This window comes from Dermacentor silvarum, chromosome 3, assembly GCF_013339745.2.
Source record: "Dermacentor silvarum isolate Dsil-2018 chromosome 3, BIME_Dsil_1.4, whole genome shotgun sequence".
Taxonomy (NCBI): Eukaryota; Metazoa; Arthropoda; class Arachnida; order Ixodida; family Ixodidae; genus Dermacentor; species Dermacentor silvarum.
In genome coordinates, this window is record NC_051156.1 from 107,805,893 (window position 1) to 107,818,684 (window position 12,792).

At 47.4% G+C, this 12,792-nt stretch overlaps 2 protein-coding genes across 2 annotated transcripts; one reads left to right on the top strand and one right to left on the bottom strand.

The window, feature by feature from the left end:
- The first annotated feature begins 2,217 nt into the window (after positions 1 to 2,217).
- On the top strand, positions 2,218 to 4,751 carry LOC125944321 (uncharacterized). The gene is made up of 4 exons (XM_049664691.1): positions 2,218 to 2,838; positions 2,974 to 3,204; positions 3,364 to 3,511; positions 3,926 to 4,751. The coding sequence occupies exons 1-4, from the start codon at positions 2,510 to 2,512 to the stop codon at positions 4,247 to 4,249; spliced, it is 1,032 nt and encodes a 343-aa protein (XP_049520648.1). The 5' UTR covers positions 2,218 to 2,509; the 3' UTR covers positions 4,250 to 4,751.
- A 73-nt stretch (positions 4,752 to 4,824) lies between these two features.
- LOC125943928 (uncharacterized) lies at positions 4,825 to 8,486 on the bottom strand. The gene is made up of 2 exons (XM_049663503.1): positions 7,379 to 8,486; positions 4,825 to 7,015 (listed from the first exon to the last, which is right to left on the bottom strand). The coding sequence occupies exons 1-2, from the start codon at positions 8,041 to 8,043 to the stop codon at positions 6,415 to 6,417; spliced, it is 1,266 nt and encodes a 421-aa protein (XP_049519460.1). The 5' UTR covers positions 8,044 to 8,486; the 3' UTR covers positions 4,825 to 6,414.
- Between the last annotated feature and the right edge of the window lie 4,306 nt (positions 8,487 to 12,792).

Consider the following 12,792-nt stretch of genomic DNA (forward strand, 5'->3'; position numbering starts at 1 on the left):
AACATGTTTTGAACTTACCGGCTGCATGTGCATGCTCACTGTTCCCATTGTGATGAGTACGAGGAAGAAATGTTTTCCGTGTGATGAAAACCGTATTCATACCATGGAACCCTGTTGACAGGCGCAAAAAAAAAAAAGATGGCGAACAACAATTGCTTTCATACCATGTTTTGTGCGCACTTATTGGTATTAAGAACGATGGCTACGAGGATTCCGAACGGATATTACCCTCGTTTACTAAACACGAAAAGAGCATATCTGCATGAGAGTGCCACATTGGGACTTTTATTTTTTCGTACCTGCCCAATTTTGGACGCTTAAATTTAGTTATCGAAATTTGGTGTGACGATGCCACCGAGCATATACACCAATTCTACGCGTACATAAATACGCATTAATTTGTTCTCTCAATTCCGCTGCTGCCCTACGATTCCTTGTTTTTCGTCCTCACTTTCGTTTTTTTTTTTTTTTTTTTGTAGACTGGTTCAGGCGTTGGATGACTGTGCAACGACTACGTAGTCTGCTTATATAGGACGGCGCTTGTCCGTTTCGCTGGCATTCATTGGCGCAGCATTTACACGGCACCATCACTTTCTCACCATCACTTTCTCACCATCACTTTCTCGTGCCATGATGTACTCTATAACTGGCGCATTGTTCATATCTGGAGTTAATCAACGGCCGGTGAATGGGTGTGTTTAGGTGTGGCGCGCAAGACAAAACAAGTCATAGCCCTTCCACCCTGTGAAGAGGGAAGTCCAGCGAAGCTGGCGCTCTGCTGGGATTTGCTACGTTGGGGTTTAGCTATACTGGGGATTTGCTATGCTACATTTGGCTACAAAATGGTAAACCGATCCCTCCGCTACGTACTCGGGAAAGAGGCTTCGGTGCGGCTCCGAGTAGCACAATGATGGCTATACAATGGCTATACAACACTTAGACGATGTCTATACAGTGCCCGGCTCTGAAAGAACTGGCTCGGCGTCCACGGGCGACGGCGTTCCTAGCGCGTTCCTCACGCTTTTCTACGACGTTCCCAGACAAGAGTCCTAGACCAAAGCTCTGTTTATACAACCAACGCTAACGCGAACTCCTCTCGCACCCGACTCCTCCGTTGACCTGCTTTTCATACACCGCCATTGGTTGGCGCGCCTCACGCTCTCCCCCTCCAACGCGAGAATTGGACGGCGAGACATACGTCAACCCCTCCCCGTTGTCCTTTTCATTTGCATCCTCTCACAACATTCTCACAAGGTTAAGCTCTTCCTCTCCTCTCCCGCTAGGTCACGTGGCTTTTCTACACGCGGAAACGATCTCCTAGAACCTAGCCCTTAACAGCTTCGCTGTAAAAGGTATTTAGAGCGAAGCTGTCTATGGATAGGATCCGGGAAATTATGGCATCCGCGCGGAAAAACTCTCCTTTAAAAAGTGAGAATGAAAGAGCAAACTACAAAAGCAAATGCATGTCGCCGTTCGCGTCGGAGCTCGGTTTAACGGCCGCCTGTGTCTAAAACGAACTGTCTCTTTGAATCTATGACGTAGTACGTGACGTTGTGTGCTCCTGATAAGGCGATCAAGGGGAAAGGGTTGGCGCCCCTCGGCGCAACCACGCGAACGCGCTCGTGCCACTGCTCACGCGTTCGTCGTCGTCGTCTTTTTCTACAGCTGGTTTGCCGCTCATCATTCCAGCGCAGAATTTCACTTGTGTCGTCGTAATGGGGAGGCCGCGATTAAGGAGGGGGGGGGGGGTGAGCGTTTACGTGAGTGGCAGATTTAATAACAGAGGTGATACGCGAATGTGTGTGCGTACTTATCGCCCCGATGAGTACCGATCAGGACAATAGATATGTTCGTACCTTTGTGCAAAATTCTCTGTCACCAGTGGAATGGCTCATGAATTCTTTTTCTCAGTTTGAGTAATGGGCAGTGGGGTAGATTAAAACGAAGCGAATATAAATCTCCCTTGAGAGCAATGTGTTCTAAAAAATAATGATTCTACGATTTCCAAGCGAAGTTTAGGATGGAGAGCCCAATAGAAACAATGAAAGTAATCGCAAAAAATTAGGCAATTTCGCCCATGACGAAGCATTGAAAGCCGTAAAAAGTTCTGGCTTTGCGCTTAAGCTTCTTGAACGGTATTCAAACCAAGTACGTCTTTAAAAAAAGCTTCTGGAGTGGAGATGATGTTCTAAAGGTGAAGCTGGTCACCGCCATCTAATACCCCTGTCAGACGGGCATCCGCAAACTCCTTTTAACTCCGTCGTCTTTATCTTGAGGGAGATGCATGCGATGTCACACGGTCGCCCTTCCACTAAGGGAGTTTAACGGACCTTTTGGTCAAGGGAGATCGGCGATCTCCCTCAGCGGCTCAAGGGAGTACTCTCGTGCCCATGCTTGTTGTTGTAAAGCTGAGAATTTAATTATGGTTTGCATTAAAAATAATGTCGAGTGTTTTTCAAAACAGTTCTGTTGAAATAAATAAACGTTCAAGTACAATTCAGCAACATTTATGCTTGCTGCTGGACTATACTCTCGACCTGTAGGCAATAGCCCTAGTGCTAGGCGCTTCTATTCAACAGTTTGTAGCTCTACACGAGACATGGAGCACCCGGCACCGGAACGTTCAGCGAGGCCGCCTGCGCCACCGAGGCCAACGTGGACGGAAGCTGAAACGTGGAAATTGATTCGCCTCTGGGAGGATAACCTGCACCTACTCAGAGGAGAAAAGCATAACACAAAAGTGTATGCAGCAATTGTCGACGCTCTTCGCGAAAGCGGCATCATAAAAACGAAAAAGCAAGTGCAAGGAAAACTCGACAATCTGACGCAACGATACAGGTAAGTAGCATCTCGTTATATATAAAGTGCACGCTACGAGAGAAATTGTAGTGTTTTCGATGTACTTGCGCATATTGTTGCAAAATGTGCGAGCGGCACATTTGCGCATTTGTACAGGCGTCCTGTACATTGCAGGTGCCGAAGTGGGCCGGCATCTTCGACGAGGTTTACAACTGTCGGCGAAACGTACGAGCGGTGGACGTACTACTATACCCGTGTTTGCACAGTAATCAACGGGCAACCGCAAGTAACCAACCGATTCTCGCATGTGGTTCACGCAGTTTACAGAGTATGCTGGGCCCGAACAAGTTGCCCGCAGCCGCTCAGCCAACACAACAATAAATGTCCGAAGAACAAGCTGGGCGCGCCTCGCTTGCGTTTCTGAGGCAAACGCTTATCAAAAATATATCAACATATTCCTGAGCGCGTGAAATATGAACGTGGGGTGGTCCGTATGCGACGCTGTGGGTAATAATTAATATTAATTGTGTCACTATTTTGAAGATGCTTTCTCTGTTATTGCAGGAAGGAACTGCGTGAGCATGGTACGGGATCGGCAGCAACCACATGGCCCTTCTTTAGGGAGCTGCACCGTTTTTTGGGGTGCTTGCCATCCAACGACAGATCACTGACCCAGGAAAGTGCCTGCAGCCCAAGTGAAACAGTTGAAGAAGTGAGATTTCCCATTTGCAGTTCAGTGCAGTATTGTGGAGAAAATATTCCCACGGGAATATTTACTTTTTCATACTGGCATCAATTGTAACATTCAGAGAAGTAAACACACCCACTGGTGGTAACATAGTCCGCGCCCCAAGCAGTCAGGCATCGCCAATTTTGCTAATGTTATGTTCCATGCAGTGTAAGCAGGTGTGCAAAGCCATCTCGCTATTTTAGCATGCTATTATTGAATTCATCACTACTTTACTAGCTTTTACTTTGTGTTAATAACAATTAAACCCATTAGGTGCAACAAACTGCAGGTGTGTAAACCTGATTACTATTTCTCTGCAACTGTGAATGTCATGCTGGATATTTCCATGCTTCTGAGGTCATAAATGAACAATTTCACTTTTGGTATGTTTTTCAGATAATTTATTCAATGGAGTTGGGCGCGCCTGTCAGTGCCAACACGTCACTGGTGGAGAGCGGCGATGAAGGAGAGGCAGCAGTGGTGCCCACAGATCCACTGTCGCCAAGGCCTGGTCCGAGCAGCACTGTGCCCGTGAGAAAGACGGGAAAGCGCAAAAGAACCTCTGCAAACGAGAACTTTCAAAATGCTCTGCTGGAGCAGAACGAGCGGCTCATTAGAGCTCTTGAAGCAGCTACAGCTGAAGAGAACGTCCTCCGAGAGAGGCAAATGAACATTCAGGAGAAGCTTGTTGAGCTTATAGATGCTTTTCTGAAAAAATAAAATATTTCCTGGTATTGTCCAACTCTTTACATCTATAGTCAGATACAACTTTAGAAGGCAGCGGCATTTGCATCTCAAAGGCGGATGCACACGGGCCTCCACCAATAGGCGTGCACTTAATGCAATGGAGAACATGCGTAACATGGCCGCCCACGCTTCTCACTGGGCCGAGTCGCGTCAGCTCTGTGTGTCTACCTTCGTCAGAGTGAATTCGAATTGTTTGTGGTGGTCTGTCATGCCGGAAATATTATTGAGAGCTTACGGTGCACAATTTGTGCCACGTGTGTTTGTTCTGAGCCGTGAGCCTGCGAAGAAAGATTGCAGCAAACATCGGTGACGCTGCGCTGCGTCTGGAAACAGGATCCCGCGGCGACATACCGCTGCAAACAAACACCGTGCGTGTTTGTTCCATGGTGTTTTGTTTTGCTCCTAAGTGAACTTACGACGAGGAGAGTTCGCTAAAGTCTGGTACCTACTGTGAGCGGCGGGTGTGTTTGTGTACTGTGGCCCTGCGTTCCTTGTCGGACATGGCGAAGTGTTGGAGCAAAACCATTATCAGGATAAATGAGAAAAGCGTGTGCGGATGAAACCAACCTGCGAGTTTCTCAACAGAAAAGATTTGTGAAAGCAACCTCCAACGCAAAGATTCGTTGCTGCCAGCTCAGCATGCAAACGACCGATCGTTGGCAGCAGTGTGATAAGATAGCCGAGCTTCTAGCAGCGTCGTTCAAGTGTTGTGTAGCACCGTCGATTGATTGCTTTCCACCAATGCTAACAATCTGTGACTTCACTATGGGGCGCGTCAGAGTCGACAATGGCTGCCTGAATGAGCATTTTGGGCCTCACTAAGCTAATGATGTTTTACGTTTGTTCTCTTATTCGCATTACTTGTGTGACCCAGATAACCAAAATAAACAACGCAACCACATGAATGTGCTTTGGCGTGCAAGCTGCTAACAGTGGCTGTCAGTTTCGTGTTGTCTACTGCTATTTCACCAGCACTGCTATGACATGACTGCGATTTCCAGTGCAGACTGCTAACAGAGCCATAAAGCGTGCTGCGACTTCTGCTATTTCACTATGGGGCGCGTCAAACTCGACGGTGGCTGCCCGAATGAGCATATTGAGCCCGCCAACGATAATCAGGGTTAACAATAGTGTTTCAATTCAGATATGCCAGCATTTAAATGTGTTTCTATGCCACTTCTTAAATCGAGCACGATGTGTGCAGGACGTTGCTTATCAGAATTGAGCTTCTATTATAAGGAATATGCCATAAATGGAACTGCTTATTTATTTGAGAGGTCACGGAATGGATGGTTGGCTGTTGCGAACCCACCGGCAAAATTTTGGTAGCCCTAATAAGGGCTGTTCTTTCGTTAATAAGAAACCTTTATGCTTCGTTGAGTGGCTCAATGCCAGACAGCTCGCAGTCGGAGTCGCTTTCTTCAGTGTCATCTTCACCCAGCTGGATGATGATGGGTTGAATGTGCTCACTCCCACACATGTCAAGTCTAACTTTGCCTCCAAGTCCATCACATGCTGAATGCTCTTCCTCCAGTCTTCCGCCGTTATCTGCTTGATTTTCTCCCTCAAGATGGCGTTGACCGTGGACAGCTTGAAATCTCTGTTGTCCGCAGCGATGCCATTTTTGACCTTGGCCCACACAAGCTCAATGGGATTAAATTCGCAGTGGTACGGCGGGAGCCTCAGTACAATGCAACCGGCCCTTACAGCTGTGTTGTCTACGATGTAGCTCAGAAAGCGTGACTACAGATGCCACCAGCTCAAGCAGCTGCTGCTTTATCATCCTTTCACCGTAGGTGATGTTCTTGCTTGTGAGCCACTCCTGTATCTTTTCCTTCTTCCAGGCCGTCGTTGGCAATTTCTCTTCTCGCCGGCTATGGTAAGGTGCATTGCCTAAAACAATGACGCTACCAGCTGGCAACTTCTGCAGAACGTCATTGAACCAGCCCTCAAAGCGATTGCCGTCCATTTCCTCGTGGTAGTCGCCTGTCTCGCCACTCGTCAAGATACATAAATCTTATTTATACCGACAAATACGCGTCTTAGAAGAAGTCAATTTTTTGAGCGGGACTATTTCTTTAGTCGTGGAGGAATTGGCTGCTGCGTTTCGGTCAACTGGGCGGGGCCTCTCCTGTCTTCTACAGTTGTACCCGACTACAGTGGTCTCCATGCAGCTGAAAATAATGCACAAGTGCATCTCGGACATCTCTTCCACATCCAACTTGCATGCCTGTTGTGTGAAGTGGTTGCTGATATACTGTATTCTGCAACTCCGCTTCATTCAGCCACTGCTGAGATACGGAATCATTGAAATGTTCGCATATGTTATTTAGCACACAACATGCTGTTATCACAATAGGCACATTGCTGATGTCGCACTCCATTCGCTTCATCACAAATCTGAAGCGTGCCTTGAGCCTTCCAAAAGCGTTCTCCACAATTCTTCGTGTTTTGGAGAGTTCATAGTTGAAGTTGCTCTCTTCTGGGGTGTGGTTCGAGCCGGGGAACGGTTTCATGAGGTTGGGTGTAAGAGGGAAAGCTTGATCACACAAAATTAATGTGGGCACAAGAGAAGTGCCAACACAAATGGTTGGGCTCTGAAATGCTGGTTCCTGAATCGCTCTTGCCAAGATGGAGTTGTGAAACACGTGTGCGTCATGGTACCTGCCTGGGGAGCCAACGTTAGTGTAGCGGAACCGGTATTTGTGGTCCACCAGAGCCAGCAGGATCACACTGTACCTGCAAGTAAATACACGTCATGTTCAAGACCAAGTTTGCAACACAAACTTGACTTCATCGAGGTATGAAGCTTAAAAGAGTGGTATCTATAATACTCGTACTTCTGCAACATAACAGTAAAAAGCATGTGTGCTGAAGTTATGATAGGAGGATAAAGCGTTTCTAAATTAGTTGCTCGAATGCGACATGAACTTATAGATAAATGTTTGGGGGGATAATATGAGTGCATATTAACAAACTAGAACAAGACTGGTGAGATTTTTATGCCAATTTTTGTCCAGTATGCGACTTGATTCACAGTTGTAGTAATTAGTTTTTGCTTCTGCGCATTCAGATACCGCTCATTGTAGTTAGTTCACTTACCAGCCTTTGTAATTGTAGTAATCGATGGCGTTTTCCTTTGGTGGCGAGACAGGAAAATGACAGCCATCCAGTGCTCCAACTGCCTGTGGGAAGCCAGTGACCGCACAAAACTCCCGCACATGGTCGGCCATTTCATTTGCTGCAATCATCTTGACCCACTGCTTTTCAAGGGCATCAACAACGGTCTGGCAAAACTCTCGGTAAATAGTGTTCACTGTCGACCGCCCCAAGTCAAACAAATTGGCCACTGTTCTATCCTCGGCAGAGGAACATAGCTTATATAAAGCAACAGCGACCCGCTTCTCTAGTGACACCGTTTCTCTCATATTTGTTGTTTGGCGCTGCATCACGGGCCTGCAGACGTCTACCAAGTATTTAAATGTCGTTTTCGACACCCTAAATGACTGCCGGAAGTTCTGCCCGCCCAGGTTCGGCAGCGTCTCCTCGAACCAACGAGCGCATCGTGGGTAAGCCCACACTTGCCTTGTCGCACGTCTCCCGGACAACACAGCAGCATTCATCATGAGGCTGTTAATAACGAGATGACGCTTGATGGTGCGCACTTTTGCCCTGGCAGCTTCGAGCTCTACATCCATGGAAGCGATCGTCGCCACGGCGAGTGCAATCTCACACCTTTTCTTGACTTCTTCCGCTTCGTCACTCATGATTGCACGGCACAGTGCACAAAATAAAAGAAAAGCTCACGAGATCACAGTGCACGAAATGTTGAGAATTGTTCGGGTAAAACAACGCAGAGCCGGGCAGAGCCTACTCTCCACGCCTCAAAGGAACACAGAGAAGCACAGGGTGGCTAGCGTCGCTGTCAGCACTGCTATGTTTAGCGAGCGCACTTTGATTTTTAGCGAGGTGTATGTTTTTCGCATCAAATATAATAAATAGTATTTTTATGGAAGGAGCGTTAATTATAATAGCTACGAGCGTAATTAGAAGTTACATTTTTGTAATTCTACAAACATCAAACGCCGCTGATAGTACCTCTGGTGCCTTCTTTTGAAAACTTGTTATTGGCCGTGTGACACGGCCACAACTTCCTTGAGGTCGAACTCCCTAAGGAAGTTTCGCGCTCCCTTATCCTAAAGGAGTTTGTGGGTGCCCGTCTGACAGGGGTATTACTAGAGGAATCGAATAATGTTAGGATGTGGGTAGGGGCGGATCCAGGTGCCTACTTTGAGGGGGGGGGGGGATTTTTAATGCGGTAGGGGGGGGGGGGGGCGTTGCACAACTAAGCACATGTCTGTACCCAAATGGGGATGATTTCTTCTCAGTTGCATCCCTTAGCGCATTTTTCATCAAAATCTTGCAGACCCCCATGTGACCAGTTTGAAAACAATTTATTGACACCGGTGGGCATGGTCAAACCTCTTAATAGGACTAAAAACTGAAACAAAAATTTTATACAGGAATCTGGATAACATCGGTTACAAATATGAACACAAGTTGTAATTTGAAAACTTATACAAGCAGCATTACCCAGCAGAGCGCGTCAATGTACTCATTCACCCTACAGGCTGTGCCATGCTTTGCCGATAGGAAAGTAGAGTAACACTTATGAGTCATGGACAAGTAAACTGTGGAAGGACAGAAGTCAAATATTGTACAGATATGTAGAGAGAAGCAAGACTGCTACATAACATCAACTAAAAATAAGAATACAGCTACATTGGAATAGGCGACAATCTTAAGCAACGAAAACAGAATAATCTAAAAGCAACGCATACAACGGAAATACAATATTTATACAAGAACAACGATGTCTATTTTCGATAGCAAGGTTGACAGGTTTTTGTTATAAAAGCACTAGGGTTGGCATAATCGGCAGTGAACCTTGCAAAAACCCAACCTGTGCAATGTACTTAGATAGCAACATCTAACATCCGTTGTCCGCAATGTTTGGTTGCGAACCGCTCAATTACTTTTGTCGTGTCGATGGCAATGTCCCTATGTAACAATACCAGTTCAATCAAGCACCCTTCTCTCATTTAAGAACGTATCCAAGTCTTCAAACGGTGTAGAGCAGAGAAAGACCTTCGGCACTGGCAACATTCATAGGCAGGGAGGCCAGTATGTGCAGGAATGTATGGATTAAAGGAAAGAGTTCCCTGTCTCAAACGCTCACCGCCCCAAGAGTAGTAGCGGGAACTTCCGCTACGCGTCTTCGGCCTCACGCTTCCACTTCTGCCGCCATGAACCTAGCTCATCTTGACCTATATTTGCTGTCGTTGAGGCACTTGCCCCGACAAACGCGGAATATCGCTGATGAATATTTGCGAGAGCTTTCTCGCGTTCCTCTTTTGTGGCACATATCTGAGATGGCAGAAAAAGGAACAGTTCGTAGGCACTCTCCGCCCCAACTGTGAAATGCAAAAACGCCCGTGTGCTTGCGTTGTAGTGCACGTTAAAGAACCCCAGGTGGTCGAAATTATTCCGGAGCCCTCCACTACGGCGTGCCTCATAATCAGAACTGGTTTCGGCACGTAAAACCCCAGAAAGAAGAAGTGAATCTCGCTTTTAAATCGGTCAGCGCAATGCCCAGTAATGGAATGTATGTACACTGCCGTTCTGTATAGTAGATCTCTACATCAAGCGTGGGCGCGTTGCACCTGTACGTCTGTCTTTTAGTTACACGTGGGGACCGAATATCCCTTTCCAGATCATCCGCCCAAAGGACGCGCTCGCGGCGCTCGTTTGTAGAATAGGATAAAGCTCCTCCATGCATGTTTTCGCCGACCAAGCAAAAGCGGCGGTGGCGCTTGGATGGAGCGGCTTTAGCCTTTTCTACCACCGTGGCCGCGCGTGAGTTTGTGGAAAGCTCGGCAAGGAAAACGTTCGTTCGTTCGCTCACTAGATCGTTCGTTCGTTTATACATTCACCACGGGCTACTCGTTTACACTGACAATCATCGATGATGAATTCTGCATAACTTTATTTTCGTTTTTTTTAATGACATGGTTGACTATTCATAGCAGAACATGGTCAAGCGCGCCCCCCCAAAAAAACGACGTGTTCTGCTATGCAAAACCAACTCGCCCAAACGCCGGTGCTCTTGACTATTCATGTCGTTCTAGATATAGTAAAAAATGCGTTTCTTTTTATTGCGATAGCACTTATATGGATAGTTCAGGCGCATTTTCCCGCTCTCGTGGCCGTCGCAGTGACGCTCTGCATAAAGTCCGAGAGCCATAACACCGTCGCCAAGCGCCGTATATATACTGTAAGTGCGAGTGAAAGCGCGCAAGGGTAGCCGACGATCGCGGCTCAGTCTCGCGCGCGCGACAGAGGAAAGGGACGAAGAAACGTGCCGTCTACCGTCGCGCGAAAGGCCCGCAGAGAGGGGAGGAAAGGGGGCGGCGTTGTACTCCGACAGCAACACGCGCCCGAGGGGCGCTGGCGATCGCGGCTCAATCTCGCAAGGGAGGAAAGCAAGGAGGAAACGCGCTGTCTTCCGTCGCGCGCATGGCGCTGAGGGGAGCTATAGGGAGGGGGGTACCAACGGCGCATTGCGCGGCCTCGCGCGTCCTATCTTGAAAGCGATCTGAGTCGGGGGCTGAGTGTAGCTGCGACGGTGGCTCATACCTTTGTGCATCCTGCGTTCTCGCCGCTAAGTTTGCGTTAAAGTGCTACAGAGCCCGAAGGTCACTTCGTTCGCTGATGCTTCCGCGCTTCCTCAAGCCAGCGTTTCGACAGCCAATGTCAGCGGTCATCGAGTGTGATGTGTTCAAGTTTCCTGTGCGCGCTGACAGCATGCTTGTTAATTTATATAGTAAGTGAATGTTTGCAAGTTTATACGGCCGATAAAACTACTATCCTTACTTCGTAAAGATGTCTACGCATTTGCCATCGCAATCGATGGTTCACCTTTCGGTCTAAACTGCGACTGTTTAAAGCGAAGCTTTCTATGTCTCACTGATTTGTCCGTGAGCGCTGAAAACGCACTGCAGGAAAGCCAACTTACACAATGGAACTACCTGCGCACACAACAGAACAATCTGCGCATCTGCGCACATAGTCGTAGAACACTACAGTTTAGGTTCACAGTTGTACTGATAAGAACAATGGGAACTGCAACGCCAGGCTACCCAGACGAACTGTATATATCGCATTGCATTACGGGTGTCACGCAATGCATTTCCGGCCGTCACCATGGGCAGGCCGCGGGTGCAGCGCACGGCAGGAGAGGCTGCTGTACGCCAACGTAAGCACGAGCGCGATCGTGCCCGTAACGCCGAACCCGTGTATCAGCAACGGCATGCAGTCCGTTAAAGTGTGAGTGTGTGCGTGTAATCAACGGCTACATGATATAAAATAAAGACTATGCAACTAAACGAAATGTGTCTTCATTCAACTTAACTGTTAAAGAAAGACAATCCCAAACAAGCAATCAAATCACATATGCATCGCATCGGGTCGCTCAGCATTTCTTGGGTTCGTTGCGTGGTCGTTGGCTTTGGACTTAGACTGATTCAGTTTGCTTGGGCGAAAGCTTCACGTTCAGCCATCTTTCTTTAAGAAAAGGGCTTTAATTTTTTTCTTTCATACATCCATTTGATTATTATATTCGTGTTCACCATATCTGTAAAGAAACACATGAATGCATATAGTAGAGTGCACCTACTCGGGACTGGCGTTTTTCTTCATTAAGTTTACACATGCGGGTTTGCTATAACGAGGTTCTACTGGATTCGGAAGTAATTGAAATAATTTATGCCGAACAAACAAACAATTTATTCCAGAAGAAATGTGCACTACGTTTTTATTAACCATACGTCGTTTTTTACAACGAAGCTGTTAAGGGATAGGTTACCCAGGATCGTGTCCGCGTGTAGAAAAAAACTACCATCATCAGCATTCGCTATGGCTCCATGTGCGTGGCGGTTTCCCGCTAGTTTTGCTTTAGCACAGGTATCAAAACGGATGATTATTGGCCCGTTGGTATACCCCTCGCCACCGCCGATGCTTCTTTCACAAGTGTCACGATACTCATCGGCGGCACGTGCCACCAATCGTAGTGTCCCTTTGTCTCGTGACGTAGAGATCGCGCAGTTATCAGCAGTTGTCCTTTAGACTCGCTATGGGACGGGCGCTCGTTTAACCACATCTTCCAGGATCCTGACGTCAGGATCCTGACAATGCCGTGCAGTATGCCGCGGCTATGAACACTATGGCTCATACGCTATTCTATGACGATGAGGCGGAGTTGGCACAGAAAACGCACTACATGGCCATCGTGCCGGGCGAAAACAAGACACCGCGGTGTCCTTGCTCTTTGACGAACATGCCGAAGACGCTCAATATAGTCAGTGATGATAATATATAAATTCACTATAGCAATACTCACTATAGAAGACCCACCAAAGTCACAGCTTCGCTAGCTTCCATCTTCACAGTAGTGGAAT

Bases quoted from the DNA above. Each gene is read 5' to 3' on its own strand.
- LOC125944321 (XM_049664691.1), top strand. From the start codon at position 2,510: ATGCTTGCTGCTGGACTATACTCTCGACCTGTAGGCAATAGCCCTAGT. The intron at 2,839-2,973 runs GTAAGTAGCATC...TGTACATTGCAG, and splicing joins AATCTGACGCAACGATACAG to GTGCCGAAGTGGGCCGGCAT. The intron at 3,205-3,363 runs GCCTCGCTTGCG...CTGTTATTGCAG, and splicing joins CCGAAGAACAAGCTGGGCGC to GAAGGAACTGCGTGAGCATG.
- LOC125943928 (XM_049663503.1), bottom strand. From the start codon at position 8,043: ATGAGTGACGAAGCGGAAGAAGTCAAGAAAAGGTGTGAGATTGCACTC. The intron at 7,016-7,378 runs GTAAGTGAACTA...ATTTACTTGCAG, and splicing joins TACTACAATTACAAAGGCTG to GTACAGTGTGATCCTGCTGG.